Here is a 26,445-nt window from a genome sequence, read left to right on the forward strand (position 1 = left end):
CTATGCAAAGAGAACTTATATTTCTACCTCTGGTAAAAGTTTCTTCATGTAGGTAGACATTCCAATAAAACTAAACTGAAATGGTTTCTGGATGGGTGGATGTACATTAATGTTTTCTCCGGATCTTTCTTACTCTCAATCCTGATCTTTATGAGCCTAGTGTTTATTTCTGTAGGTAGGGTAAAGTATATTTTTGAGTGCAGACTACATGTCAAAAGGTAAATAAATAAAACAAAGAAAAAGCTCTCAACTCAGAACTCTCAGTTGCAAGGCAGGAATTCTTTGAGGGCATGAGGTTGCTTTGAGCTTTTCCGTTAAGCAATACTTCAATTTCCCCACTCTTAGGGAAAGAGTATCCTGGTGTTGTTTTAATCTAGCAGATGCTGAGCAGTTAGAAAAAGGGAACAAACAACTGGGGGAAATATTACCACTGTTTATGCTTTTACTAAAAAAGGCTGGTCACCAGCTGTTGAGGGGTTGGGGAAAAGCTAAGGTGGGGACAGGAAATGCTGACTCAGACTGAAGCTAGTTTTCAGCTGTTTTGGGGGAAAGAGTGCCAAAGGAGTATATGATCATATGATCATGGCCAAGATGCAAAGGCAAGATAATATATCCTGTTCACTAATACAGCATGCCTTGCCTTCGGGCAGGCATGGAGCCAGAAATATGAGTCATGAATTGAGCTGTTAGTTGCCTACTGTCATTTTCTCCTTCCTTATTGACTAAAACCGCCTATTATTGGGGGCAGTAATGTCCAAAGAAAGATGACATTTCTTGGCCTCCGTTATAGCTAGCTTAGTTGTCATGCGACTGAGTTCTGGAAGGGCTGTGTGTGGTTTCCAGAAAGACTCTTTAAAGTATGTTGACTCCGCTAGGTTTGCCCATTTTGTCCTTGCTTTTCATGCTGACAGGAATTCAAATGAGGACTGATGGACAAGTGGCTATTTTGGACCATGAGGTGACCTTGAGGATGGAACCATGTTGTGGTGCAGAGGAGCTCTATACTGGTCTTGGACTGCCAACCTCTGGATGGAATACTTTTCTGAGAGAGATACATTTCTTGTTTAACCTTTTGTTGATTTGGGTTTCTGTTAAATTGTAGTCAAGCCCAGTCCTGAGTCACCTCAATAGTTTTTGGCATTCATGTAACAAAGTCTTCTTTTCCTCCCAAGTATGGTTCATTCTGTTACCCAAGTCTATCTTTCTAACAATAGTGTAAAATTGATGAGGCATGTATTATGTCAGAGGGGAACCTAGCCCGGGCCATTGTTGCTAAGTGGTTAGAGAGTCAGCTTGCCCACCGAAGGGTCATGGGTCCGATTCTCAGTCAAGGGCATGTACCTGGGTTACAGGTTCGACCCTTGGCCCTGGTCTGCCTCCCATGGATGTTTCTCTCTTCTCTCTCCCTTCCCTCCTTCTGTCCCTCCCACTCTCTCTAAAAATCAATGGAAAAAATATTCTCAGGTGAGGATTAACAAACAAAACAACTCAGACTTCTTTCAAGTTGCCTCCAGAATACTACTGCTACATTACAAAGTGAATTACAACTCATTATAACATACATTAAAAGAGCTGAATTCTCAGAGGAGCAGAGGCAGGGCCTGGAGCAGCCCGCCAGCCAGCCCCGCCAGGAGTCTCTTTCCCCTTTCCTCCCCCAACCCCTCCTCCTCTGCCTGTGCGGGGGTGGGGGGGGTGGGGGGGTGGGGGGGGTGGGGGGGGGTGGTGCCTCGCCTCCCGCCCTTTCCCGGCCTGCCCGCTCCCATTTTCCCCTCAGTCGCCTCGCGCCTGCAGTTTTTGGCTTCCATCACCCCCTCCACCAGTGACCAAGACTTGACCATTCAAAGTCCAGCTCCCCAGAATACTGCTGGACATGGCCACCGGTGTGATTGAAGGTGGAGTAAATGTCACTCTCACCATCCGGCTACTTATGCATGGCAAGAAAGTTGGCAGGATCATTGGAAAGGAGAATCAGTTAAAAAGATGCGCGAGGAGAATGGTGCAGGTATCAACATCTCAGAAGGGAATTGCCCTGAGAGAATTATCACTTTGGCTGGACCCACTAATGCCATCTTCAAAGCCTTGCTATGATCATTGACAAACTGGAAGAGGACATCAGCAGCTCTATGACCAGCTGCCAGTAGACCCCCAGTCACCCTGAGACTGGTGGTCCCTGCTAGTCAGTGTGGCTCTCATTGGGAAAGGTGGTTGCGAGATCAAGGAAATATGAGAGTGTACAGGGGCTCAGGTCCAGGTGGCAGGGGATATGCTCCCCAACTCAACTGAGGGGGCCATCACTATTGCTGGCATTCTGCAATCCATCACTGAGTGTGTGAAACAGATCTGTGTGGTCATGTTGGAGACTCTCCCAGTCCCCCCGAAGGGCGTGACCATCCTGTACCCGCCCAAGCCATCCAGTTCTGTCATCTTTGCAGGTGGTCAGGCCTATATTATTCAAGGACAGTATGCCATTCCACAGCCAGATTTGACCAAGGTGCACCAATTGGCAATGCAACAGTCTCATTTTCCCATGACACATGGCAACACCGGATTCAGGGGCATTGAATCCAGCTCTCCAGAGGAGAAAGGCTATTGGGCAGGCTTGGATGCATCTGCTCAGACTACTTCTCATGAACTCACCATTCCAAATGATTTAATTGGCTGCATAATCGGGCATTAAGGGGACCAAATCTATGAGATCCGTCAGATGTCTGGGGTGCAGATCAAAACTGTGAACCCAGTGGAAGGATCTACTGATAGGCAGGTTACCATCACTGGATCTGCTGCCAGCATTAGCCTGGCTCAATATCTAATCAATGTCAGGCTTTCTTTGGAGAGGGGTGGCATGGGGAGCAGCTAAAACAATGCAGATTCATCCATAATCCCTTTCTGCTGTTCACCACTACCCATGATCCATCTGTGTAGTTTCTGAACAGTCAGTGATTCCAGGTTGTAAATAGTTTGTAAATTTTCAGTTTCTACACACTTTATCATCCACTCGTGATTTTTTAATTAAAGCGTTTTAATTCCTTTCTCTGTTCAGCTGTTAATGCTAAGATCCATATTTAATTTTATAAGCTTCTCCCTCTTTTTTTGGCTCATGAATTTTTTGTTTGTCATAGAAATGTAAGAGTGGAATATTAACACATTTCAGTTTAGTTCTGTAACGTCAGGAATTTTTCAAAAAAATTAAAAAACGGACTGGAGCTTTTTCTTTGTGAATACAAAAAAAAAGCTGAATTCTCAAAAAGGCTGACACATTTTGAATATGCAATTATAAAATGAATGTGTTACTGTTTTAAAAGCACAACAGACTTGAAAATTAATGTAAGATTGACAAAGTCTTTAAAATGAAAAGGCAGAGGTAGGAGTTTTTTCATTACAATGCAGGTAAAATTGAATACGGTGGATTCAACATAAAAGTTTTAATAAGGCAGATGTCAAGCAAGCATATTGACTTCTTAAAAAACAAAACAAAACAAAAAATAAAAGTTTAATTACAAAGACATTTGTACAGAAAACTTGGCATTTCAACAGTTCAAAACATATGTATACATATTTTTTCTAAAATTTAATATTAGAAATAAAACACTTTGCTCACTTTCCTCAGCTGCCCCCTGTGTTTTAATAAAGAGAAATCTGTAACACTGAATAGGCAACAACTTATTTCTTGAGAAGAACATAAATGCAGAAATATCTGTAAGGTTATTGGAAAACATGAATTAGGTATCGTGTTAGCCTGTAACCTCATTTGCCACCTCCTGGTTGGGCACAGGGGTGAGAGGAAGCAACAAAGACTTGCTTTACAGGACCTGATGGTATTAGGGCAGTTGAATCCCAGCCACCAGTGAATCAGGTGTGTAGCTGCTGGGAGGGCCAGCATTTCAAAAGCAGACTGCTTACTTTGTGAAAATGATTTCAAACTGAAGGGTCTTTCAAGATCTTGTGCATTCCTAAATATGCAGGTGTTTCAAGTCAATGTCAGGTGTCCTATCTAGCTAGAGTTAGGAGAATGATGATCTCTGGACTAAGTTATAGCCTTTCCTGGTCAACAGAAATCTAACATAACTGCATAAAACTAGCACAAGGGAGAAACAAGAGAAATATCAGGAGGAAGGAAGAAAAAACAGAAAGTTTCTCGCAGAAGGCAGACACAAATGTCCAGAACTGGCTTGGATGTCCTTCTGCTATAGACAGTGTGTTCTAGGATGGATTTAGCAGGCAAGGAGTCTTAGAGAAATGACAGAACCAGCAGTGACAGGTGAGAGCCAAACAGGAAAATACAGAAAAAAACAGGTGAGTTGGCTAGGTTTATAGCAATAAGCAATAGATAATGATGAGCTCTTATTCTAAAATATTTCCAAGTAGTGATAGGTGGGCTTCAGTGCATGGAAATTTGAGGTGTGCTCCTATGAGACATTAAAAAAGGCTATCCCTCCACCCACTTTGGGCTCTTGAAGAAATCAGGTAAGGAGATGCTGGGAAGACAGGATGGTGCAGCATTGTGACAAGGGGGTTTCTGGCTTGCACCCTGACTTGTGAGCATGTTGTGAGGAAGCCACACTTCCACACCTGCTTTAGTGGCGTGGTGCCTGGACAATGGGTTCAGCATGCTTGGCCTTGGTTCCAAAGATAAGAGCTGCAACTGTCAGTCTTGTGCTGTAGAGCATCAAGACAAAACCAAACCCTTAGGAGAGAATCAGAAATCCCTCTTCCCTTTTGGTGTTTAAAAAAAAAAATCACTTACTAAAGTAGGGAGAAGGAAGAAAAGTCTGTCCTTTTGAAATAGATTTTACAGTATGGCTATAGAAGACAAAGGACATGAGAATTCCTCTGTGTCCTTTCTTGTCAGCTCAAGTGACTACTGTGATGACATCTCTACCTATCCACATCCATGAATCAGTGTACCTAAAACAGACATGGTCAGATTTTATGTATGATAAATTCTGTGTTTTTTCAATGCCAAATGAGAAACTACTTTTCCTGTTCTCATCTATTTACCAATGACCTTTTCCTCAGCAAAAAATGCTCCACAAGACATTGCCAACAGATGGAAAGAGAAAAACTTGCTGGGGCTGGAATGCAGGGTACGTGCAGGAGCAAAACTCAGAAAATGGCAGGCAGTACTGAGGAGGAAGGAAAGCATATTCTCACGGTAGCAATCACGAAGCCTCCACAAGGGCTGGCAGTGAAGGCTGGCACCTAGTGCGCACTGTGTGGAATAGGAAACAGCCTTCTCCATAGAACACAGTCAACAAGTAGCTCCTTTCTTTGGAGACACAGCAGGACAAAGATGGCAGAAGACTGGGCCTGTCCAATAAGAGAAACTCTCCTTCAGAACCCTGCTGAGCAACAAAACCCAGAGGTCAGAAAGTGGAGACGTGTAACTTGGTGGGGGTGAAGGGAATAAAAAGATAACCACCAAAGGAATTAAAAAAGTGACAGATAGATAAGAAAACCAGAGCTCCACTGATAAAAGGGTTCAATTTGAAGTAGAACAATGAGAAGGCTTCCTTTATGCTGCAGAAGATGACAGGAGAATATATGCAGATCCACTTTAACGGAAAAGCAGAGGAGAGAAAACTGAAGACTTGGGAGAATGGCTGCACAGTTTCAAAGCTTTGTAAAGAGGATTCCGTAGGACGTTCATAAACATGTTCTTTTTGCTGCTCCCTCGTATGGCTTCCTGGGTGAAGGCATTTAACTCATTGCTGGTAGTTCCTTCACAAGCAGAGTCATTAATACTCCTCTGCCTCCACTCAGTTCAAATTTCCACAGATGGCTTCTCATTCCTCACATCTTGGAGCTCTAAAACCTGTAGGGGAGAGGGGGAGAGAGAGAGGGTAGGGCAGGGAGGGAGGGAGACAACGGGGATGAAGGAAAATTGTTCAGCTGAACACAGATAAGCAACTATCAGGGACAAATCTGATGATAGAAAATTAGTACTCTATTTTAGGTCCAAAGAATAGATGGTCAGTCAAAATCCATTTTCAAGTATAAATCTAAGGATCTCTGCATGTATAGGAATGTATTATGTGCATATGATCAATAAATCTTGTTACAATGATAAAAATGCAATCACTTCAGTTTTTTTTCAACCCTCAAACAGCCATATATTTAACATTCAGTTCAACTGAAATCAAGCAACATGTGGACTTTGATAGTTTATATATAAAATTAGTCACCTCTCAACATGAAATCACCCCCAAGGCTTCCTCCCAGAGTCAATTTTTTCTAGGTACAAGTTAGCCAAAAAGATGCCAGCTGGAGTAATTCTTCCATTGTAAATCTATAAAAATAATTTTTAAATCAGCTGACCAAATTTTATAACATTATAATTACTGGATTGTAAATTTTTTTCTATTTACCTCTTATTTATCTTAATGCTTTCATTCTAAAAATTTTTAGTGCTTTCCCCTTACACTCACTCCCACCTCCTTATAGCAATGTTTTTGAAACTCCACTGATTCAGTTTTGATATAAGTGTTCTAGACCAGGATTCTGCAGTCATCTACACAGGTATTTTCAGGTAAGACATTTCACCTCTTTGGAACTTAGTTTCTTCATATGTAAAATACTGGAATTTCTAAAGGTCCCTTCTAGCGCTAGTATGCTCCTCTAAAACAGGAGACCATTAGCTTCCCTTCACTCACTGGCACCTGATAGTGGCACCACAAATGCTGAGGACATCAGGTCTAGGTGTTTGTACAAATTTGTATAATGAGGCCAAGCTAGTATTAATCACAGTCTTTATAACTGTTTTGAGGGTCTGGGGAACCATCCTGTTTTAGTTATGACTGCATGGCTAGATTGTAAGGATCTGCAGTAATAAAATGATTCACATTTTCAGGTATTATTTTTTTCAGGGGCAAAATATTTGGAGTTTAAAATCAAGAATAATGGTAACATTCTAGGTTTTCAAAGATACTTCAGCCCTGGCTGGTGTGGCTAAGTGGCTGAGCGCCATCCTGTGCACCAAAAGGATGACAGTCTCAGGTGGGGTTTGTGAGGGAGACAGCCGATCGATGTTTCTCTCCTCCCCCCACCCTCTCCTTCCACTCTCTCTCTCTCTAAAAAAAACAGAACAAAAACATATTTAAAAAAGAAAAGACACTTCAGAAAACAGATACTATAGTTTATATCCCTAAGATTAGTAAGCATTAGGACCATCTTATTGGCAAAATGCTCAAAACCGAAAACCACTTTTGGCTCAAAACTTGCAATAACTGCCCTATACCTACATAAGGCGACACCATGTTATCAGTTATTGTGTTCTTTCACAATCTTCTACACTGTTTCTCCTAGCTCTCTCATTTCAAGACTACAAGAGTGCTAACTGAAACCACTGTGTGAAAATCAGAAAGATGAGCTCCTCAAAATCCCAGGCCTAGATTTACAAGCTGTTCCCTTCATAAAGAGCAGCAGTAATGCCAGTGCTTTATTCTGCAGGGAGTACAGCAATATCTTATAAGTATAGTCCCTTCTATCTGACTATTCACTAGAAAAACAGTACTCCTTTCTCCCTCAGAGTATGGTCTTGTGAGTTGTCTTGTACTGTTACCAAACAAGGGTATGGCCAAGAAGGATAAAGACTACTGCTTCTGTCTCTGCTAGCAGATGTTGCCTAATTAGATAAAGAACCATGGGCTTTATTTATTCATATACATGTTGCTCAAGGTCTAAACCATGCTACAACATGAATATGTATATGAGTGTGCTCACATACCTGCAGAACAAATAAATGAAATATTGAAACCCACGACTGGCCATTCTAAGGAGCACATCCTGTTGCCCACTCTTGTTTTAGTATCCACACATGATCACCACATGATATGGCCCAATACTAGGATTTTCACACAGTTTATATGTGTTCCATAGGCATGGAACAATTTAATTGATAAAGGGCTGTCAATTGTGGGATGGCATACTAAAGGGATTTTAGTGAACAAATACAAGTTCTATTTAAAAAATGATACCTGATGACTATTAGTACCAAAATGTTTACATGGGCAGATTCCTTTTGGAAATGTACTTTTTGTCTTCTCTGAAAGGACATAACACATACCACTAGTAATTTGTTGACTAAATATATTCTTTATCCTCACCCGAAGATATGTTTATTGATTTTTTAGAGAGAGAGGAAGGAAAAGAGAGAGAGAAAAACATTCATGTGAGAGTGAAACATTAATCGGTTGCCTCCTGTATGCACAGGGGATTGAACCCCGCAACCTAGGTATGAGCCCTGACTCTGGAATCAAACTGGCAACCTTTTGGTGTATGTGATGATGCTCCAACCAACTGGGCCACCCAGACAAGGCTGTTAAATATGTTTTTTAAAAGCTAATTTTCTCTCTCCTCTCTTTTTTGCTTATTGAAAATTTATTTTTAATCCATTTAATCAAGGCACTAACTGTTTCACTGTTAGTCCACATTAACATTAAACATATAACAGTTACTCCATTATTCAATGGTGAATAAAAAGCTTCTTATTTATGTAGGTTTACATACATACAATGTCTCATTGACTATTAAATATAAATTACCATTAATATTTTCCAGGGAAAAGGAAGTCTAAAAATTAAGAGATACTTATTTTGTTTTTGTATTTAAGTACTGTTTGGGGGGTGATTTCGTCAGTTTCTTACTCATTCTTCAAAACTCTTTGGGAAGCTAGCACACGAGAATACAGCTAATGAGTGATAAAACTATAACCAAGGTCCAAACAGAAAAATCATGCTCTTTCCATTAAACTATGCTGAGGCATACATGAGAAAAAACTTTTGATTCTGCTTTCTAACATTATTTTACTACATTTAGCCACTATGCAAAAAAGAATCTTAATCAAGTCTCCAACTCAATTATTCAATGTAATTCCAGGGTTTTAGTAGTATTGATAAAGTCTAAGGCCATCTTATAATTGAAGTTGGGCTGGCATATAAGTATCATATCAGTGAGCACTCACCACTCCTTAACGGTCAAGTCTATTCACAACTTCTCGAACCGTAGCTATGAAGTTTTCATTGTCTTGGGGATTAGCTAAAATAATACTGTGCAGTCTGTTCATATATGAGTCAATGGTGTCCAGTGTAGGGGTCTCTCCACTTCCTGAAGCGAGATAAGAAGAAAAAGTAAGAAAATCCTCCCCATTTGGTTTGACGATAACACAGTTAAGTGAATCCACAGTAAAAGAAATTATGACTCTAATGTGGTCTCCTCCACAGACAAAATTTTAATTTCAGAGCAGAGACTTTTACATCTCAAAGAAATGAAATCTACATATTCTAAATAAACAGATGGGTATATAATTGCTGTACAGTATGTATGATTAGCTGCATATAACAAAAGGTTAGAGACTCTCCCAGTTTTCTTCTGTGACTTACTTAAACATGAAAAAAATATATAAGAAATACTAGTGTTTGTTTTCTTCTTCCTCCCCCTTAAAACAAAATTACAAAGCAAGCAAATATACATAAGAAAAGTGATCTAAATCAGGATTTACTATTCAGTTTCCACTGTTCTGAATATCAAATTAAACCTAATAGAAAGTAAATTATATCAAAATATAACTGGAACAAAATTTAAATGAGCAGAGAACCTGAGATTTTGGGTAATTGTAGCCAACAATGAGATTTTATTACAAGACCCACAAAAAACCCTGAGGGTGAAAAACCCCTTTTTTTTTACTGATTTCACTCTGTGGGGGGAGACTTCAGCCTCATCACACCAATACCAACATAAACACCACCTCCTGCTTTCTGAAGTGCTCAGTTAAGGATGGCATTACCAGGTAAGGGCATGCTGGCAAAGCTGCTGGTCAACACCTGCCGTAGGGTCTCCAGGTGCTGTTGTAAGACAGTGTTGCGGCTCCGCTCCTGGATCACATCCACCTCCAGCTTCTCCACTGCTGTGCGCATGCTCTCCACATGCTTCTGCAGCGCTGCATTCCTCTCTTCAAACTCCATGTTGGATTTGCGAAGCTGGCGAAGCTCTGCCTCCCGAGCTGAGGGCAATCCCCCCAAATACACACATAACACATGGAGGAATAGGAGTCTCTGAGGAGTCCCAATGACTTTTCCAAGGATGTTCTGCTTAGCTCTCTCTAATTAGCTACCCCACCTCATCTCCCTATTCTCATTATGGCCTTCCAAATTAGCAATTTCAGCAATGAAATGCCTGGCTCCCCAGAGATAATTTAATTCTTAAAACTGGTTATACTCTATACTAAAATTTGCAAGGAACAGTTGCAATTCCCAGTATTTCTGTTTGTTTTTTAAAACTATGCAATAAAAAGCCTGAGCGGTTTCACTGGGGAACAATGGGACAATGGGCAACCACAGCTTTGGGTTCCATCTTTCCTACAATGAGGTCAAATTTTGCTCTTAAGTATTTTATATTTGGGACACCATGTAGGTTTTCATTTGCACAAATGGCTCCAGGCTAATAGTTTGAATGCAACTAAATTAGCGACGTATATTTATTTGCTTTGGGCAGAGACTAAAGCAGTTTTGACAACACTGGCCTAGCTTTCCTTCACTGGTCTTTGAGTAGCTACCTTTACTAGAGAGTAAAATACAAGCAATTTTCTTCTTCCAGACTGGTCCAAGGATCTGGAATACTACTATCATTACTTTTGAGCAATGTATTCCTACTGAGAATAAAATCCCCTGTCACAGACCTGAGGAACACAAAATGATACTTCAGTAATCACCTTTGCTGTGGTTCAGGAATTCCTCTGTAAATATAGGGATGTCAAAAACAGACCGTTCCTTTACCTCTGTTTCTTTCTGTAAATCAAGAGTAACAAAAACAGTTCTGGTCAAGATGGAAGAATATATAAACATTGTGCTTGCCTCCTCCCATGACCACATCAAAATTATAACTAAATTATAGAACAACCACCCTTGACGAGCTGAACAGAAGTCCTATAACTAAGGATATAAAGAGGAAGCCACATCAAACCTGGCAGGAGGGGCAAAGACACAGAACAGGCAGGTCCCCCATCCATGTGTGGCAGTTAAGAACTGGGAGAGATATCTCAGCTTCAGAGGTCCCCACCATGGATAGATGGGTCCCAGCCCCAACCTGGTACCCCAACCCAGGTCTCTAGTGTTGGGAAGAGAGGTCCCATAACTTCTGGGAGTGAAAACCAGCAGAGACTGTGGCTGAGTGAGATGGAGGTTGCTGGAGTCCCAGGGATTCCACTTAAAGAGCACACAAACAGACTTACACAGACTCATTTGCTGAGCTCCAGTGCTGGGACAGCAACTCGAAAAGCAGGGACCTACAGGGAGGAACTGAGTTGTCTCGCTCCGGGGCGAGGGCTTCAGGGGAAGCTTTCTCCCAGACAGATGTGCTGGAAGAGACCACTGTTCCTTTGCTGAGTCCTCCCCACACAGAGCCAGCAGGTGGGTGCCACTGTTCCTCTGCTGAGTCCTTCCCCACTTACTATACAGACACAGGCAAGCACCACATCATATGAGTTACAGAAGATGTAGAAAGTAAGAAAAGGTTAAAGAACCTGTTTCAAGAAATAATGGCAGAAAACTTCTCTAACCTGGTCAAGGAAAAAGTCACACAAGTTCAAGAGGCACAGAGGGTCCCAAGCAAAAAGAATCCAAAGAGGCCCATGCCCAGACACGTCATAATTAAAATGCCAATAATTCAAGACAAAGAGAATCTTAAAAGCAGCAAGAGAAAAGCAATCTTTTACTTACAAAGGAGCTCCCATAAGGCTGTCAGCTGACTTCGCATCAGGCCAGAAGGGGATGGCATGAAGCATTCAAGGTAATGCAAAATAAGAATCTGAAACCAAGTTACTTTATCCAGCAAGGCTATCCTTCAAAATAGATGGTGAAATAAAGAGCATCCCTGACAAAAAAAAAAGGCTAAAGGAGTTTATCACCACCAACCCAGCAGTGCAGGAAATGTTAAAGGGACTGCTGTAATTCAAAGTAGAAATATATATAGAGAGAAACATAGGCATAAAGAATTAAAATGGCAATAGATGAGTATCTATCAATAATGTAAATGGATTAAATGCTCTAATAAAAAGACATAAGGTGGCTCAGTGGATAAAAAAACAAGATCCAAATATATGCTGTCTATAAGAGACTCACCTCAGAACAAAAGACTCATACAGCATGAAAGAGAAGGGAGGAAAAAATTTTTCCATGGAAATGGAAATGAAAAAAAAGGTGGGGTAGCAATACTCATATCTGACAAAATAGACTTCAAAATGAAGACCATATTGAGAGACAAAAAAATGTCATTACATAAAACTAAAGGGATCAATCCAACAAGAGGATAAAACCTTGATAAACATATATGCACCCAATATAGGAGCACCAAAATACATAAAAAAAAAAAATTCTGGAGGACTTTAGGGGAGAGATCAACAGAAATACAGTCATACTAGGGGATTTTAACCAACCACTGACTTCACTGGATGGATCTTCTAGACAAAAAATCAACAAGGAAACGGTGACCCTAAAGGACACACAAGATCAGATGGAGTTGACATTTACAGCACATTCCACTGCAAAGCTGCAGAACAGACATTCTTCTCAAGTGCACACAGGACATTCTCAAAGACAGACCACATGTCAGGAAACAAAACACATCTCTACAAGTTCAAGAAGAGTGAAATCATATCAAGCATCTTCTCGGAAAACAATGGCATGAAATTAGAAACCAACTACAATAAAAACACTAAAAAACATTTAAAAACGTGGAGGCTAAATAGCAATTTATCAAACAAAGAATGGATTACTAGAGAGATTAAGGAAGGAAAAGACTTCCTGGAAACAAATGAAAATGAACACACAACAACCCCAAATCTATGAGACACAATGAAAGCAGTCATGAGAGGGGAAGTTCTTAGCACTACAGACCTTCCTCAGAAAACAAGAAAAACTTCTAATAAATTCTCTAACCCTACAACTTAAAGGCTTAGAAAGAGAACAACAAGAAAACCCAGAGTAAGTAGAACAAAAGAAATAATAAAGATCAGAGCAGAAAAAAATGACATAGAGACTAAAAAAACAATAAAAATGATCAATGAAACAAAGAGCTGGTTTTTTAAAAAAGATAAACAAGATTGATGAACCATCAGCCAAACACATCAAGAAACAGAAAGGACCCAAATAAACAAAATTAGAAATGAAAAGAGGTGAAGTAACAACTGATCCAACAGAAATACAAAGGACTGTAAGAAAATACTATGAACAACTATATGCCACCAAGCTGGATGACATGGATAAATTCTTAGAAAAATACAACCTTCCAGATCTCACTTATGAAGAGTCACAAAACCTGAATAGGCTGATAACTACTAATGAAGCTAAAGCAGTAATCAAAAAACTTCCAGCACACAAAAGCCTGGTCCGGACTGCTTCACAGGGGAGTTTTACAAAACATTCAAAGAAGAACAGCTATCCTCCTCAAACTATTCCAAAAAAACCAAGAGGAAGGAATAATTCCAAGCTCATTTTATGAGGACAGCATTATCCTAATTCCAAAACCAGATAAAAACACTACAAAGGAAGTGAATTACAGGCCAATATCCCTGATGAAAATAGATGCTAAAATCCTCAACAAAATATTAGCAAATCGGATCCAGCAATATATTAAAAAGATCATACACCATGACCAAGTGGGATTTAGTCCAGGGATAGAAGGCTGGTAAAATGGTCAGAAATCAATAAATGTGATACATTATATAAACTGAAAAACAAAAATCACATGATCATATCAATAGACACAAAAAAAGCATGTGACAAAATCCAACACACATTTTTTTTGTTTGTTTTTAATCCTCACCCAAGGATATTTTTTCTTTGCTTTTCAGAGAAGAGTGGAAGGGAGAGAAAGAGAGAAACATCGATGTGAGAGAGAGACATCAATTGGCTGCCTTCCACATGTGCCCTGACCAGAGCCAGGGATCAAGCCTGCAACTGAGGTCAGTGCCTTTGGCAGCAGTTGAACCTGGGACCCTTTAGTCTGCAGGCTGATGCTCTATCCACTGAGCTAAAGCAGCTAGTGCCCAACACTCATTTTTGATAAAAACTCTCAATAAAGTGCGAATAGAGGGATCGTAACATAATAAAGGACATATATGACAAGCCTACTGCTAACATCACACTCAATGGGCAAAAATTAAGAGCATTTCCCCTAAAAACAGGAGTGTCCACTTTCACCACTCCTATTCAACACAGTACTGCAAGTCCCAGCAACAGCAATCAGACAAGAAGAAAACATAAAAGGCATACAAATTGGAAAGGAGGAAGAAAAACTGTCGTTATTTGCAGATGACATGATATTGTACATAGAAAATCCTAAAGCCTCCACCAATAAAACTACTAGACTTAACAAATGAATCTGGTAATGTTGCAGGATACAAAATTAACACCTAGAAATCGATGGCATTTTTATACACCAATAATGTATTCTCAGAAAGAGAAACTAAAAAAAAAAAAATTCCATTTACCACTGCAACAAAAAAATTAAGATAATTAGGAATAAATTTAACCAAGGAGGTAAAAGACCTGTACTTGGAAAACTACAAGATGTTGCAAAAAGAGATAGGAGAAGATATAAACAAGTGGAAGAATATACTGTGTTAATGGGTTGGGAGAATTAACATCATTAAAATGTCCATACTACCCAAAGCAATCTATAGGTTCAATGCAATCCTTATTAAAATACCAATAGCATATTTCACAGATCTAGAACAAACACTTTAAAAATTTATATAGAAACAAAAAAGACCCTGAATAGCCATGGCAATCTTGAGAAAGAAGAAAAAAGTTGGAGGGATCACAATACCAGATATCAAGTTATACTACAAAGCAACTGTAATCAAAACAGCTTATTCCTGGCAGAAGAACAGGCATATAGATCAATGGAACAGAACAGAGAACCCAGAAATTGACCCAAGCCATTATGCTTATTTAATATTTGACAAAAAAGGCAAAAACATAAACTGGAGTAAAGAAAGTCTCTTCAATAAATGGTGGTGGGAAAATTGGACAGATACATGCTAAAAAGTAAAGCTAGACCACCAACTTACACCATACACAAAAATAAACTCAAAATGGATAAAAGAATTAAATGTAAGTAATGAAGCCATAAAAATCCTAGAAGAAAACATAGGTAGCAAAATCTCAGACATCTCTTGCAGCAATATGTTTGCCAATACATCTCCTAGGGCAAGAGAAACAAAGGAAAAAATAACCAACGGGACCACATCAAATTAAAAAGCTTCTGCACAGCAAAAGAAACCAACAACAAAACGAAAAGGGAGCCCACTGTATGGGAGAACATATTTTACCAATGACACATCTGATAAAAGGGTTAATATCCAAAATTATATAAGGACTCATACAACTTAACAAAAGGAAGACAAATAATCTAATTAAAAAATGGGGAAAAGGACCTAAATAGACACTTCTCCAAAGAGGACATACAGATGGCCAAGAGACATGAAAAAATGTTCAGAGTCACTAATCATCAGAGAGATGCAAATTAAAACCACAATGAGGTATCACTTTACACCTGGCAGAACGGCTACAATCAACAAATCAATGAACAGCAAGTGCTGGCAAGGGTGCAGAGAAAAGGGAACCCTAGTACACTGCTGGTGGAAATGCAGACTGGTGCAGCCACTATGGAAAACAGTGTGGAGTTTCCTCAAAAAATTAAAAATCCAACTGCCACCTGACCCAGTGATCCCACATCTAGGAATATATCCAAAGAAATCTGAAACAGCAAACAGAAAGAATTTATGCACCCCTATGTTCATAGCAGCACAATTTACAATTGCTAAGGTCTGGAAACAGCTCAAGTGTCTATCAGTAGAAGAGTGGATAAAAAAGCTGTGGCATACTTACATTATGGAATACTATGCAGTTATAAAAAAGAAGAATCTCTTACCCTTTGGGACAGCATGGATAGAACTGGAGAGTATTATGCTCAGCAAAATAAGCCAGTCAGGGAAAGACAAGTACTACATGATCTAACTCATATGTGGAATATAATGAACAAAATAAACTGATGAACAAAGTAGATGCAGAGACATAGAAGCATGGAACAGACTGAGGGATCTCAGAGGGAAAGCGAGGGTGGGGGAGCAGGTGGGATGAGATTAATTAAAGAATTTATATGCTGCCCGGTTGGGTGTGGCTCAGCGGTTGAGTGTCGACCTAGGATCCAGGCGATCAGGGTTCCATTCCCAGTTAGGGCGCATGCCCGGGTTGCGGGCTCAATCAATGACTCTCTCACCATTGATGTTTCTATCTCTCTCTCTCCCTCTCCTTTCCTCTCTCTGAAATCAATAAAGATATATTTAAACAAACAAACAAACAAAAAAAAACCATTAAAAACATGCATAACATATGGACACAGACATTGGTATGGGGAAGGCCTGGGGGTGGCGTGGATGCGGGGTGGAGGGGATCAATGGGGAAGAAAGAGAACATCTGTAATACTTTCAACAATAAAGATAAATTAAAAAAACAAAAAAAAATAGAAACAAGATGGCGGCAGGGGTAACAGCTGCACCCGCGGCCTCCCAGAACCTCATCAAAATTACAACTAAAATACAGAACAACCATCACTCAGAGTCTCCTGAAATCTGGCTGAACAGAAGCCCTATAACCAGGGACCTGAAGAAGCACCGAGACCTGTAGGAGGGACAGAGATGTGGGCAGATCGGGGCTGAATCCCGGAGACACAGCCAGAGGCCCACAACCAGTGCCACGCTTTAAACCCAGGAGGAACATCTTGGTGGAGGTTTCCCGGAAGAACGAGAAACCTCCTACGCCCACATCAAGACCCCAAGCCAGGGCTCCAGGGCTGGGAAGAGACGTCCCCACAACTTTGGGCTATGAAACCAACGAGGACTATCACTGAGGGTCCTGGAGGCTGTGGGAGCTCCAGGCTTTCCTCTTAAAGGACCCGAACACGGACTCACTTGGATGCCCTCCCTCTAAGCCCCAGAGCGGGGCAGCAGCTTAAAAGAAACCTGGGACACTTGGGGAGGAACTAACCTGCCTGAAATCGGGGCCAGAGCTGGAGGGGCAGCTTCCTCCCAGGCAGAAGAGCTGGCAGAGGCCATTGCTCCTTTGGCAAGTTGTCCCGGGACACAGATGGCAGGCAGGCGCCATATTTGAATAGCCAGCACCTGACTCACACCTTTGGCCCTGCCCCGATCATTCCTGGAGGCCCCACCCCTCCCTGCCTGCAAGCTTATCCAGGTCATCTCCAGTGGCTTTTCTACACAAGTGGCCTCTCGAGCCTCATGCTTAGGACTTTCCTAAAATCTGTCAAACAAGCAGCAGCTATATTTTGATAAGTGGCCCCAGGCCTGGCACTAGTGGAAGCCTGCATTGGTTCACAGCTTGGCCTCTCCTGGGCTCCTCCAAGTCCAGCACAAGTAGCAGCTAACTACGGATTGCTGTGTAGCTCATGCTGGGGGGGCCCTGGGCAAGGCACTGGCAGAGGCTGACTTTGCACCTCTCAGGAGGCCCAAGGGAGAGTGCACCTGGTGGTCAGAGTCGACCACGCTGGATTACAACCCTACCACATCCACAAGTGACACACTCAAGGGGCGCACTTGGTGAATACCAAAGCTCCACTGAAGTAAATCCTGCTCCATAGGGGTGTCTCCAGCACAGCAGCTCTTCAGCTGTATTGCAGCTGGTCCTCACAGCTGATTGGCCTGGGGGTCAATTCCTCCCAGGGACACCAACAGCAACCAAGGCTCAACTACAACAGGACAGTGCACACAGCCCACACAGGGGAGCACCTAGAAGGCCCAGCTCAGGTGACTGGGGAGGCTGAGCCACTGGACCCTACGGGACACCTACTACACAAAGCCACTCTACAAATTCCAGGAGACACAGCAGCTCTACCTAACGCATAGAAACAAACACCAGGAAGCAGCCAAAATGCAGAGGCAAAGAAACAGGTCACAAAGGAAAGAACATAAGAAACCTCTAGAAAAGGTACTAAGTGAAATAGATCCAAGCAAACTAATAATACAGAGTTCAGAATAATGGTTATAAGGATGCTCAAGGATATTAGCAAGAGTATGACAAAAATAATTGAGAAAATCGATGACATAATAAAGTACCAATATGAAATGAAGGCTACACAAGCTGAAATGAAGAATAATTTACAGAGAATCAACAGTAGAGGATGCTGAGAATCAAATCAGCAATTTGGAACATGAAGAAACAAAAAACACCCAACCAGAAGAGCAAATAGAAAAAAGAATCCAGAAATATGCAGATAGCATCGGAGCCTCTGGGACAACTTCAAGAGGCCCAACATTCGTATTATTGGGGTGCCAGAAGAACAAGAGGAAGAAATTGAAAACCTATTTGAAAAAATAATTACAGATAACTTCCCCTACCTGGGGAAAGAAATACACTTACAAGTCCAGGAGGCACAGAGGGTCCCAAACAAGAGGAACCCAAAGAGGCCCACAGCAAGACACATCATCATTAAAATGCCAAAGGTTAAAGACAAAGGGAGAATCTTAAAAGCAGCAAGAGAAAAGCAATTAGTTACCTACAAGGGTGCACCCATACGACTGTCAGCTGATTTCTCAACAGAGACTCTGCAGGCCAGAAGGGAGTGGCAAGAAATATTCAAAGTGATGAAAAACATGGAACTACAACCAAGATTGCTCTACCCAACAAAGCTATCATTTAGAATTGAAGGTCAGATAAAGAGCTCCTCAGACAAGGAAAAGCTAAAGGAGTTCATCACCACCAGACCAGCACTACAGGAAATGTTGATGGGTCTTCTTTAACAAGAAGGTAATGAACAAGAGAATCTGATGAACTAAATGGATCCAGAGACATTGACGCATGTAACAGACGATCATATTTCAGAAGAAGAGGGCAGGGGGGTGGAGGGTGTGAAGAGATTAAGGAAGTTATATGCATGTATGTATATCCCATGGACACAGTCAATAATGTGGTGGGGTTCTGGGGAGGGGGTGGGAGCGAGGTGGAGGGGGTCAATTGGGGGGGGAAATGGGACTTCTGTAATACTTTCAACAATAAAGATAAATAAAAAAAAAAACAGTTAAAAAACATTTAAAAAAATATAAGAATAAAGTCAATTTCAAGATATTTGGCTGCCATTTCTACAATTTGAGGTTGAAGGCATTATAAATATAAATTATAAGTGTCTTGGCACTGTGTTTAAAATGTTACATAATATAAGACTGTAAAGAGAACAGTGGGAAATGTGAACTGAAGAAATTACTAGTTAAGTCTGAAGATTCTTAAACCTTTACAATGTAAAGAACAGTTAAAGAAAGTCTAGAAATCATTCTTATAAAAACGTGTTAAAGCCAGAGAAAGAATGTATGTTTCCTACTCTGCCACCACTAGTCTTTTATATTTGAACACAAATATGATTTGGTGTCCAGTAGAAAAGCTAAGCAGTTAACAGCCTATGGGGTAATTCTGATAGCCAAGTTCCTGTTTTCATCCTGATGTCTGCCTTGTAAAGGGGGCTGAGTTTGTGAACTTCCTGCCAATGGCAGATGATCAAGAAAGACATCTAATAGAAGTCTGAAAAAAATGTATCTACTTGGGGAAACTTTCAGAGTGCTTAATTTTACCCTTCTACTTCTTAAAGAAAGCAAGCAAAGTTTCCCAGATAATTAAAAATAACAAAAGTATCATCAAAACACCCAGTTTCAATCTGCAAAGCTCTACTTGGAGCCAGTTCCTAATGGATTTCAAAGAGAACTAATGTATGGCAAAGAAAGGATAATTTCAGAAGGGATCTTCTGAAACATATTTCACAGTGACTTTCTCTTGACTTTGCTGGTTTACCATATGCTTTAACTCTGCTACTGGGTTGCTGCAAATAAACAGAAAACTTATGACACACAACTCCAACATGTTCAAAGCAGAACAGATATAAGCATAAGTCCACAAATGACTTAGGATAAAGTCTTAGGACTTTACTGTCTGACCTTGCTCATTCTCCTACTTGACTGAACAGGCTTATATAAGATCAGTTACCTAGACATAAGTCTAAATATCTCCTAGTTAGATGGGTAGGTGAGGATGCTTGGCTCCCATTGCCATGGTACCAAGAGCCTCTCAAAGGCCTTGAGTCTCCTCAGAAAGCTAACTCTCTTCTCTTTTTACCAGAAAGCTAACTATATAAGGGCAGAGGACAGCATGAGGTAGGGGCATAAACACACTGCCCCTTGGTACAGACTGTTAGATTGCAAAATAAGAAATAACAAAGCAATTAAATGAACCTGTTCAGTCTCTGAATGGCAACAGAGAAATTCTACTTAACAAAAGAGTGGTAATAAAAAGCATCGACACCTTTCCATGCCTGAGTACACCATTCAGCACAAAGAAGGTCCTTCTCTGGGCTCAGATATACTTAAGCTACTCCAAGGGCTGCTTAGGGGATTCAAATCATAAGGATTTCATTACTTCTTCATTGAAGGGGTCTAATTTTTTCAGGTTGATTTTCATTTTGTCAGTTCTCATAAATTAAAGGAGAAACAAAATTATTGTTTCTATCTTAGTCCTCACATGAGATGTATACACTTTCTTGAGTAACACTACACCGATTCCTGGGTCTAGCTGGCTGGCTTTGGATTTGAGAGGAGCAAGAATACCCTTTCTTTGATTTTTAATTCTATATATTGTGTAGAGAGTAAGAGAACAGAGGCCCTTCTGAACTGAAACTATTTTGCTGTGACCTAGGCTCAGGGTCCGAATTTCAGTGTGTGATATGCTTAAGTGCCCTTTGCTTTAGGGAATGTGCTTAATGTTGTATGCCCAGCTGTAGTCCCCCACTGCTATGCAGAAGGGCTTGAATGGCTTTCAGGTCAGGAATCTTTAGCTTTTTTGAGTACCTTCCTTGGTAACAATGTCTTAGGAATCCAATTTCCATTTAGAAATACAATAGGTTTCTTACTATACACAAACCAAATCCTTTCTGTCTTAACGGGAAACAAATTTTGCTGACATCTCAGACAACCAGGCACATTTTAACTTTCAACATTGTTTACTTTATTCCATACAGTGTGGCATGTGTTGCCAAGAATGCTAGACTGGGATACATTGGTCTGGGTTTCATTCCTGACTCTAATTCAGTGGTGATTTCCTCACCAACAAGAAGAGGCCAGTTGAGACTTCAGGTCTTGGTATTTTTGAAGTTCGAAGACTATTCTATTAATATTTGTAATTTTACTAATAAGCACGTATTTAGAATCTAGGATGTTTTAGGCACTTTACAAGATATTTGCTGTTTTATTAACTTACTCCAACTCTGCTCAATCCATTTACTCACCCTGAGGTGACCCCATAAAACTTGGGTCACCTTGAAGTCCTGATTCAGTTCCTCTTTCCATGGGGCCTTCTGTGGCTCCTTTTCACTCACAGTACTTTCTTATTTTTCTGAACTCTTCTTATACTAAAATGTTATATGTAAGGAAATCAGTGTGTAATCAGTGTGTAACCCTGAGAAAAAAGACACCTAGTATGAAGGGCTCCTGGTGGATAACTGGGCTAAAATTTTAGTAGAACATGAAAAATTTATACACTCCGAAGAGAAGCCAGAGTATGGGCTAAAATTTTAAAAAACAGCCTAGCAGCCATTTCTACACAGAGGCCTCTCATACAAACTGCTCTTCAAGGTAAAGCCCGCACTGAACTGCCTGACCGCACTCTGTTTCCAGACTTGAGCCAGCCCTTATGAAGGAGTTCCTGGAATCTATTTCAACCAATAGCATTGAGGTTTTCCCCATCCAATCGGACTTAGCTTCCACAAAGCAGAGTGGCTCTGATCTGACCAATCAGGACAGTGCCTTTTGGACCAATCAAAATGCAAGGTTTTGGCATCCTCATTTGCATGAGGACAGGCCAAACCAATCAGGGACCAGGAACAGAGACTTCCCTCCATATAAGCCAGCTCCTGTGTGGCTCTGGGAGCTCATTTACCCTTGCCACTGAAGACTGTTTCCGTGGATGAGCTAAAACACAAGATATCGCACTGGAACAGAGCGGAGAAAACTAGCGCAGGCCAGAGCAGATCGGCACAGAACAGAGAAGACCAAAGCACAGCAGAGCAGATCAGTGTAGCAAGGAGCAGAGCAGAGATGTATAGCCATCAGGGGAGGGGCCTGGCCCTAGGGCTGCCTCACAGCTGAGCTATTTTCCACTAAACAAAGTTTCCTTCCTCACCTCACCTCAAATTGGGGATTCCTGTCGGTTTTGAATTGGCACCAAACATTAGTTGGTAGTAACTATGTTTACTGTCAAATCAGTTTTTTATTACAAGTGTTTTGAAATTACCTAGTTTAGTGAATATATTCAATGAAAAATAAAAATGGATAAAGTGAGGAACACTAATTAGGTCAATAACCTTACTAAGACAGCTTTATCCTACTATACAGACATTTGAGAAACTACTCTGGCTCTCCACCTACTCCCTCCTTCTAAAAAATTTTTTAAATTTGGATTAACATATGTCGCAGGGAAATCACAGAGACTTATTCCTTTACATAAACCATAGAAATTCATACAATACATCATAATGCACTTTAATAAAAAGCTTCATTTCTGAAATCAGCAGCTTCTATGACTAAATCTACTAAATCTTTACTGACTGCAACTATCAACTTTAGTGAATACAAGAATTCCAGCAAAATCCACAGTGACGAAAGGAGCCAGTAATGACAAGAAAGTGTAAGATCTAGTACTTTAGATTATTGTCTGAATTCTCTTTTTAACCATTAGGAACAAAGAAGCCATAAAGAATGCTCAATAGGGAAAAAAAAAGTATGGAAATGGCATGACATTGGTGGGTGGGCACACAAAAAAGAGAAATAAGTAATTATACTAGTATCTGGCAATATGGAAAGCTTGCAACACAACACAATTATGATTTAAAATATAAAGCATACAGAGACCTCTGGTCAAGATGGCAGCATAGGTAAGTGCAGTACTCGGAACCACCTAAACTACAGAACCATTATTCAGAAATGCCTAAAATCTAGCTGAACAGAATTACTATACTAAGGATAGAAGAAAGAAGCCAGACTGGTAGGAGAGGCAAAGATGAAAAAGGGGCTGGTCCCATACCCACATGTAGCAGTTAAAAATCAAAGGTATATTTTGGCTGCCCAAGTCCCCACTGAGAAGCCAGGAGTCCAGCCCCACACCAGAACTCCCAGCCCAGGGTTCCAGTGCTGAGAAAAGAAGTCCCCATAACTTCTGGATGTAAAAACCAGTGGAGACTGTGGCAGAGAGGGAGTATTGGGGAGTCCCAGGCATTCCTTTTATTTTTATTTTTTAAGTTTATTTTTAAAAGTATTATAGCTATCTCCCTTTTATCCCCCCACTGACCACCTCCCCCTCCCCCCAATCTGCCCCTCCCTGCAAGGCCTTCACCAAACTATTGGCTGTGTCGATGGTTTATGTATATATGCATGTAAATTCTCTGATTAATCTCTCCCCATCCACTCCCCCCACCCCCTTCCCACTGAGATTCATCAGTCTGTTCCATGCTTCTTTGTCTCTGGATCTATTTTGTTCTTCAGTCTATTCTGTTGATTAGATTCCACATATGAGTAAGATCATGTAAAAGTGAGTCAGGAAGAATCAGAAAACCTAAATAGGCTAATCACAACTGATGAAATTGAAGCAGTAATAAAAAAACTCCCAGCAAACAATAGCCCTGGTCTGGACAGCTTCACAGGGGCGCTTTCTAATTCTTTAAGTTGTAGGGATAGAGAGTTTACTAAAAATTTTTCTTGCTTTTTGAGATAGGCTTGTAGTGCTATGAACTTCCCTTTTAGGACTGCTTTCGCTGTGTCCCACAGATTATGGGATGTTGTGTGTTCATTTTCATTTGTTTCCAGGAAGTTTTTGATTTCTTTTTTGATCTTATTGGTAAACAATTCATTGTTGAACACATGCTATTTAGTCTCCATGTGTTCGAATGTTTTTGAGTGTTTTTACTGTAGTTGATTTCTAATTTCATGCCATTGTGATCTGAGAGGCTTGATATGATTTCAATCTTCTTGAATTTGTAGAGGCTGGTTTTGTGTCCTAACATGTGGTCTATCTTTGAGAAGGCCCATGTGCACTTGAGAGGAATGTATATTCTGCAGCTTTGGGGTGAAATGCTCTATAAATATCAATTACATTCATCTGATCTAGTGTGCCATTTAGTCACTGTTTCTGTGTTGACTTTTTGTCTGGAAGATCTATCCAGTGAAGAGTGAAGTCGTGGGTTGTTACAATCCCCTAGTATGACTGTATTGCTGTTGATCTCTCCCTTAAAGCCCTTAATGTTATTATTGATAGGTCCCTATTTATTGCCATTTTAATTCTTTATCCCTATGTTTCTCTATTTCTTCTTTATTACAGCAGTGCCTTTAACATTTCCTGCAATGCTGGTTTGGTGGTGATAAACTCGTTTAGCCTTTTTTTTTGTCTGGGAAGCTCTTTATTTCACTATTTTGAAGGATAGCCTTGCTGGACAGAGTAGTCTTCGTTTCAGATTCTTGTTTTGCATTACTTTGAATACTTCATGCCATGCCCTTCTGGCCTGTAGGGTTTCTGATGAGAAGTCAGATGACAGCCCATGGGAGCTCCTTTGTAGGTAACAGATTGCTTTTCTCTTGCCGCCTTTAAGATTCTCTTTGTCTTGAATTTTTGGCATTTCAATTATGATGTGCCTGGGCGTGGGCCTCTTTGGATTCTTCTTGCTTGGGACTCTCTCTGCCTCCTGGACTTGTGTGACTTTTCCTTGACCAGGTTAGGGAAGTTTTCTGTCATTATTTCTTCAAATAGGTTCTCTAACCCTTGCTTACTTTTGACCTCCTCTGGAACTCCTATGATGCAAATATTGTTACGTCTCATGTTGTCCCACATCTGTCCTCCTGTTTTTTAATTGTTTTTTTCTTTTTGGATCTTTGATTGATTTTTTTCTACCCTGTCTTCTAATTCACTGATCTGATCCTCAGCTTCCTGTAATCTGCTGTTTATTCCTTCCAATGTATTCTTTATTTCTGCTATGTCATTCTTCATTTCTGCATGATCATTTTTCATAGTTTCCATATCTTTTTTCACGCTGTTGAACATCCTTACAATCAGTATCCTGAACTCTGTATCTGATAGATTGCTTATCTCCATTTCACTTAGCTTTTTTTCTGGAGGCTTCTCTTGTTCTTTCATTTGGGGCTTGTTTTTTTGTCTCCCCATTTTGGCTGCCTATTTGGGTTTGTTTCTGTATATTACGTAGGCCTGCTAGGACTCTCAGTCTTTTTGGAAGGTATCTGGTGCAGGCCAATGTCAGACGCTGTTTGTGAGTGGCCTTGAGTACCCTATTTGGAGCTATCAATAACCCACGGCTTGAGGTCCTTTCTGTTGGTGCTGGGCGTGTTTGGACAGGACCAAGATGCACGCCAAGGTCTGCTTTTCCAAGACCCGGGTCCAGAAGCAGATCAGGCAAAGAATCAAAGCGCTGTGAGGTCTTCCTCTGCCTACAGGCTGACTTATCTGATTTTCTTAATGAGCCTCAGGCTATAGAAACTCCATAGGTAGGTCGAGAGGTTTTCCAGCAGTGTGGCACAATTGCTTCCCCCTCAGGGAAAAGCTGCTTGGAAGGTACAATGTCTGCCTGTGAAAGATGTCCTCTGCAGTATGGGGGAATGACCAGGTACAGGAATCCAGAGGAGTGCCCTCTGAGCTCTTATGTCCAGAGCCCACAACCCTAGATTCTCCTCACACAGCTCCAGTCCACTCTGCCCTTCTTCTGCTGAAGTCCAAGGTGAGTGGCTGCACACTAAACTTTGTGCACTAGCTCTTTAAGAGGGTGCCTGCATTTCTAGCAGTCTCTCCCTGACAGATAGAAACCCTACTGCTTTTCACAGCCAGATGTTATGTGGGCACCTTTCTCGGTTCTGGTGCTCTTGGCTGGGAAGCCAAGCCCCCCCCCCCCCCCAGCTGAGATCTCTCTCCAGACCTTCAGCTGCTGCCTGTGGGAGCCCAGCCAGCCCTCGCACTTCCGCACTTCCTACCAGTCTTTATGCAGTCTCCACTTTTCCTCCTTGGTTATGAGTGTGCTCTCCAGCTTGTCTTCAGTTGCAGTTGATTATTCAGGGTGGTTTTTCTATATTTTAGTTGTAATTCCAGTTTGGTCCCAGGAGAGTGTTAGTGTAGCTTCTACTCAGTCTGCTGTCACCTTTAATATCCTCCCAGACATTCTTTTTAAAGGGCCCATACATTGATTTACTCAGACTCACTCACTCTGAAGTCCAGTGCCGGAGCAGCAGCTTGAAATGCACCAAGGACATATGGGGAGGAAATGAATTGTCTGACTTCACAATGAAGGTTGGATAGGCAGCATTCTCCAAGACAGAAGTGCTGGCAGAGGCCATTGTTACTTTGC

At 40.9% G+C, this 26,445-nt stretch overlaps 1 protein-coding gene and 1 pseudogene across 2 annotated transcripts in view; one reads left to right on the plus strand and one right to left on the minus strand.

Annotated features, from left to right (window-relative positions):
* The first annotated feature begins 1,813 nt into the window (after nucleotides 1–1,813).
* On the plus strand, nucleotides 1,814–2,940 carry LOC308563683 (poly(rC)-binding protein 2 pseudogene; annotated as a pseudogene). Its single transcript has one exon. The product of its transcript is annotated as a poly(rC)-binding protein 2 pseudogene (transcript).
* Nucleotides 2,941–3,407: 467 nt separating this feature from the next.
* The window catches only part of HMG20A (high mobility group 20A), a 91,499-nt gene continuing 68,461 nt past the window's right edge, over nucleotides 3,408–26,445 (minus strand). The window contains exons 7-10 of the mRNA XM_081150976.1: nucleotides 10,706–10,781; nucleotides 9,782–9,997; nucleotides 8,960–9,102; nucleotides 3,408–5,812 (exon numbers count right to left, since the gene is read on the minus strand). Of these exons, the coding sequence (XP_081007102.1) occupies nucleotides 8,966–9,102; nucleotides 9,782–9,997; nucleotides 10,706–10,781 (429 nt within the window). The 3' untranslated portion in view covers nucleotides 3,408–5,812; nucleotides 8,960–8,965. The remainder of the gene's footprint in view (nucleotides 5,813–8,959; nucleotides 9,103–9,781; nucleotides 9,998–10,705; nucleotides 10,782–26,445) is intronic.

This window comes from Miniopterus schreibersii (assembly GCF_964146895.1).
Source record: "Miniopterus schreibersii genome assembly, chromosome: 1".
In the NCBI taxonomy this organism is placed as follows: domain Eukaryota; kingdom Metazoa; phylum Chordata; class Mammalia; order Chiroptera; family Miniopteridae; genus Miniopterus; species Miniopterus schreibersii.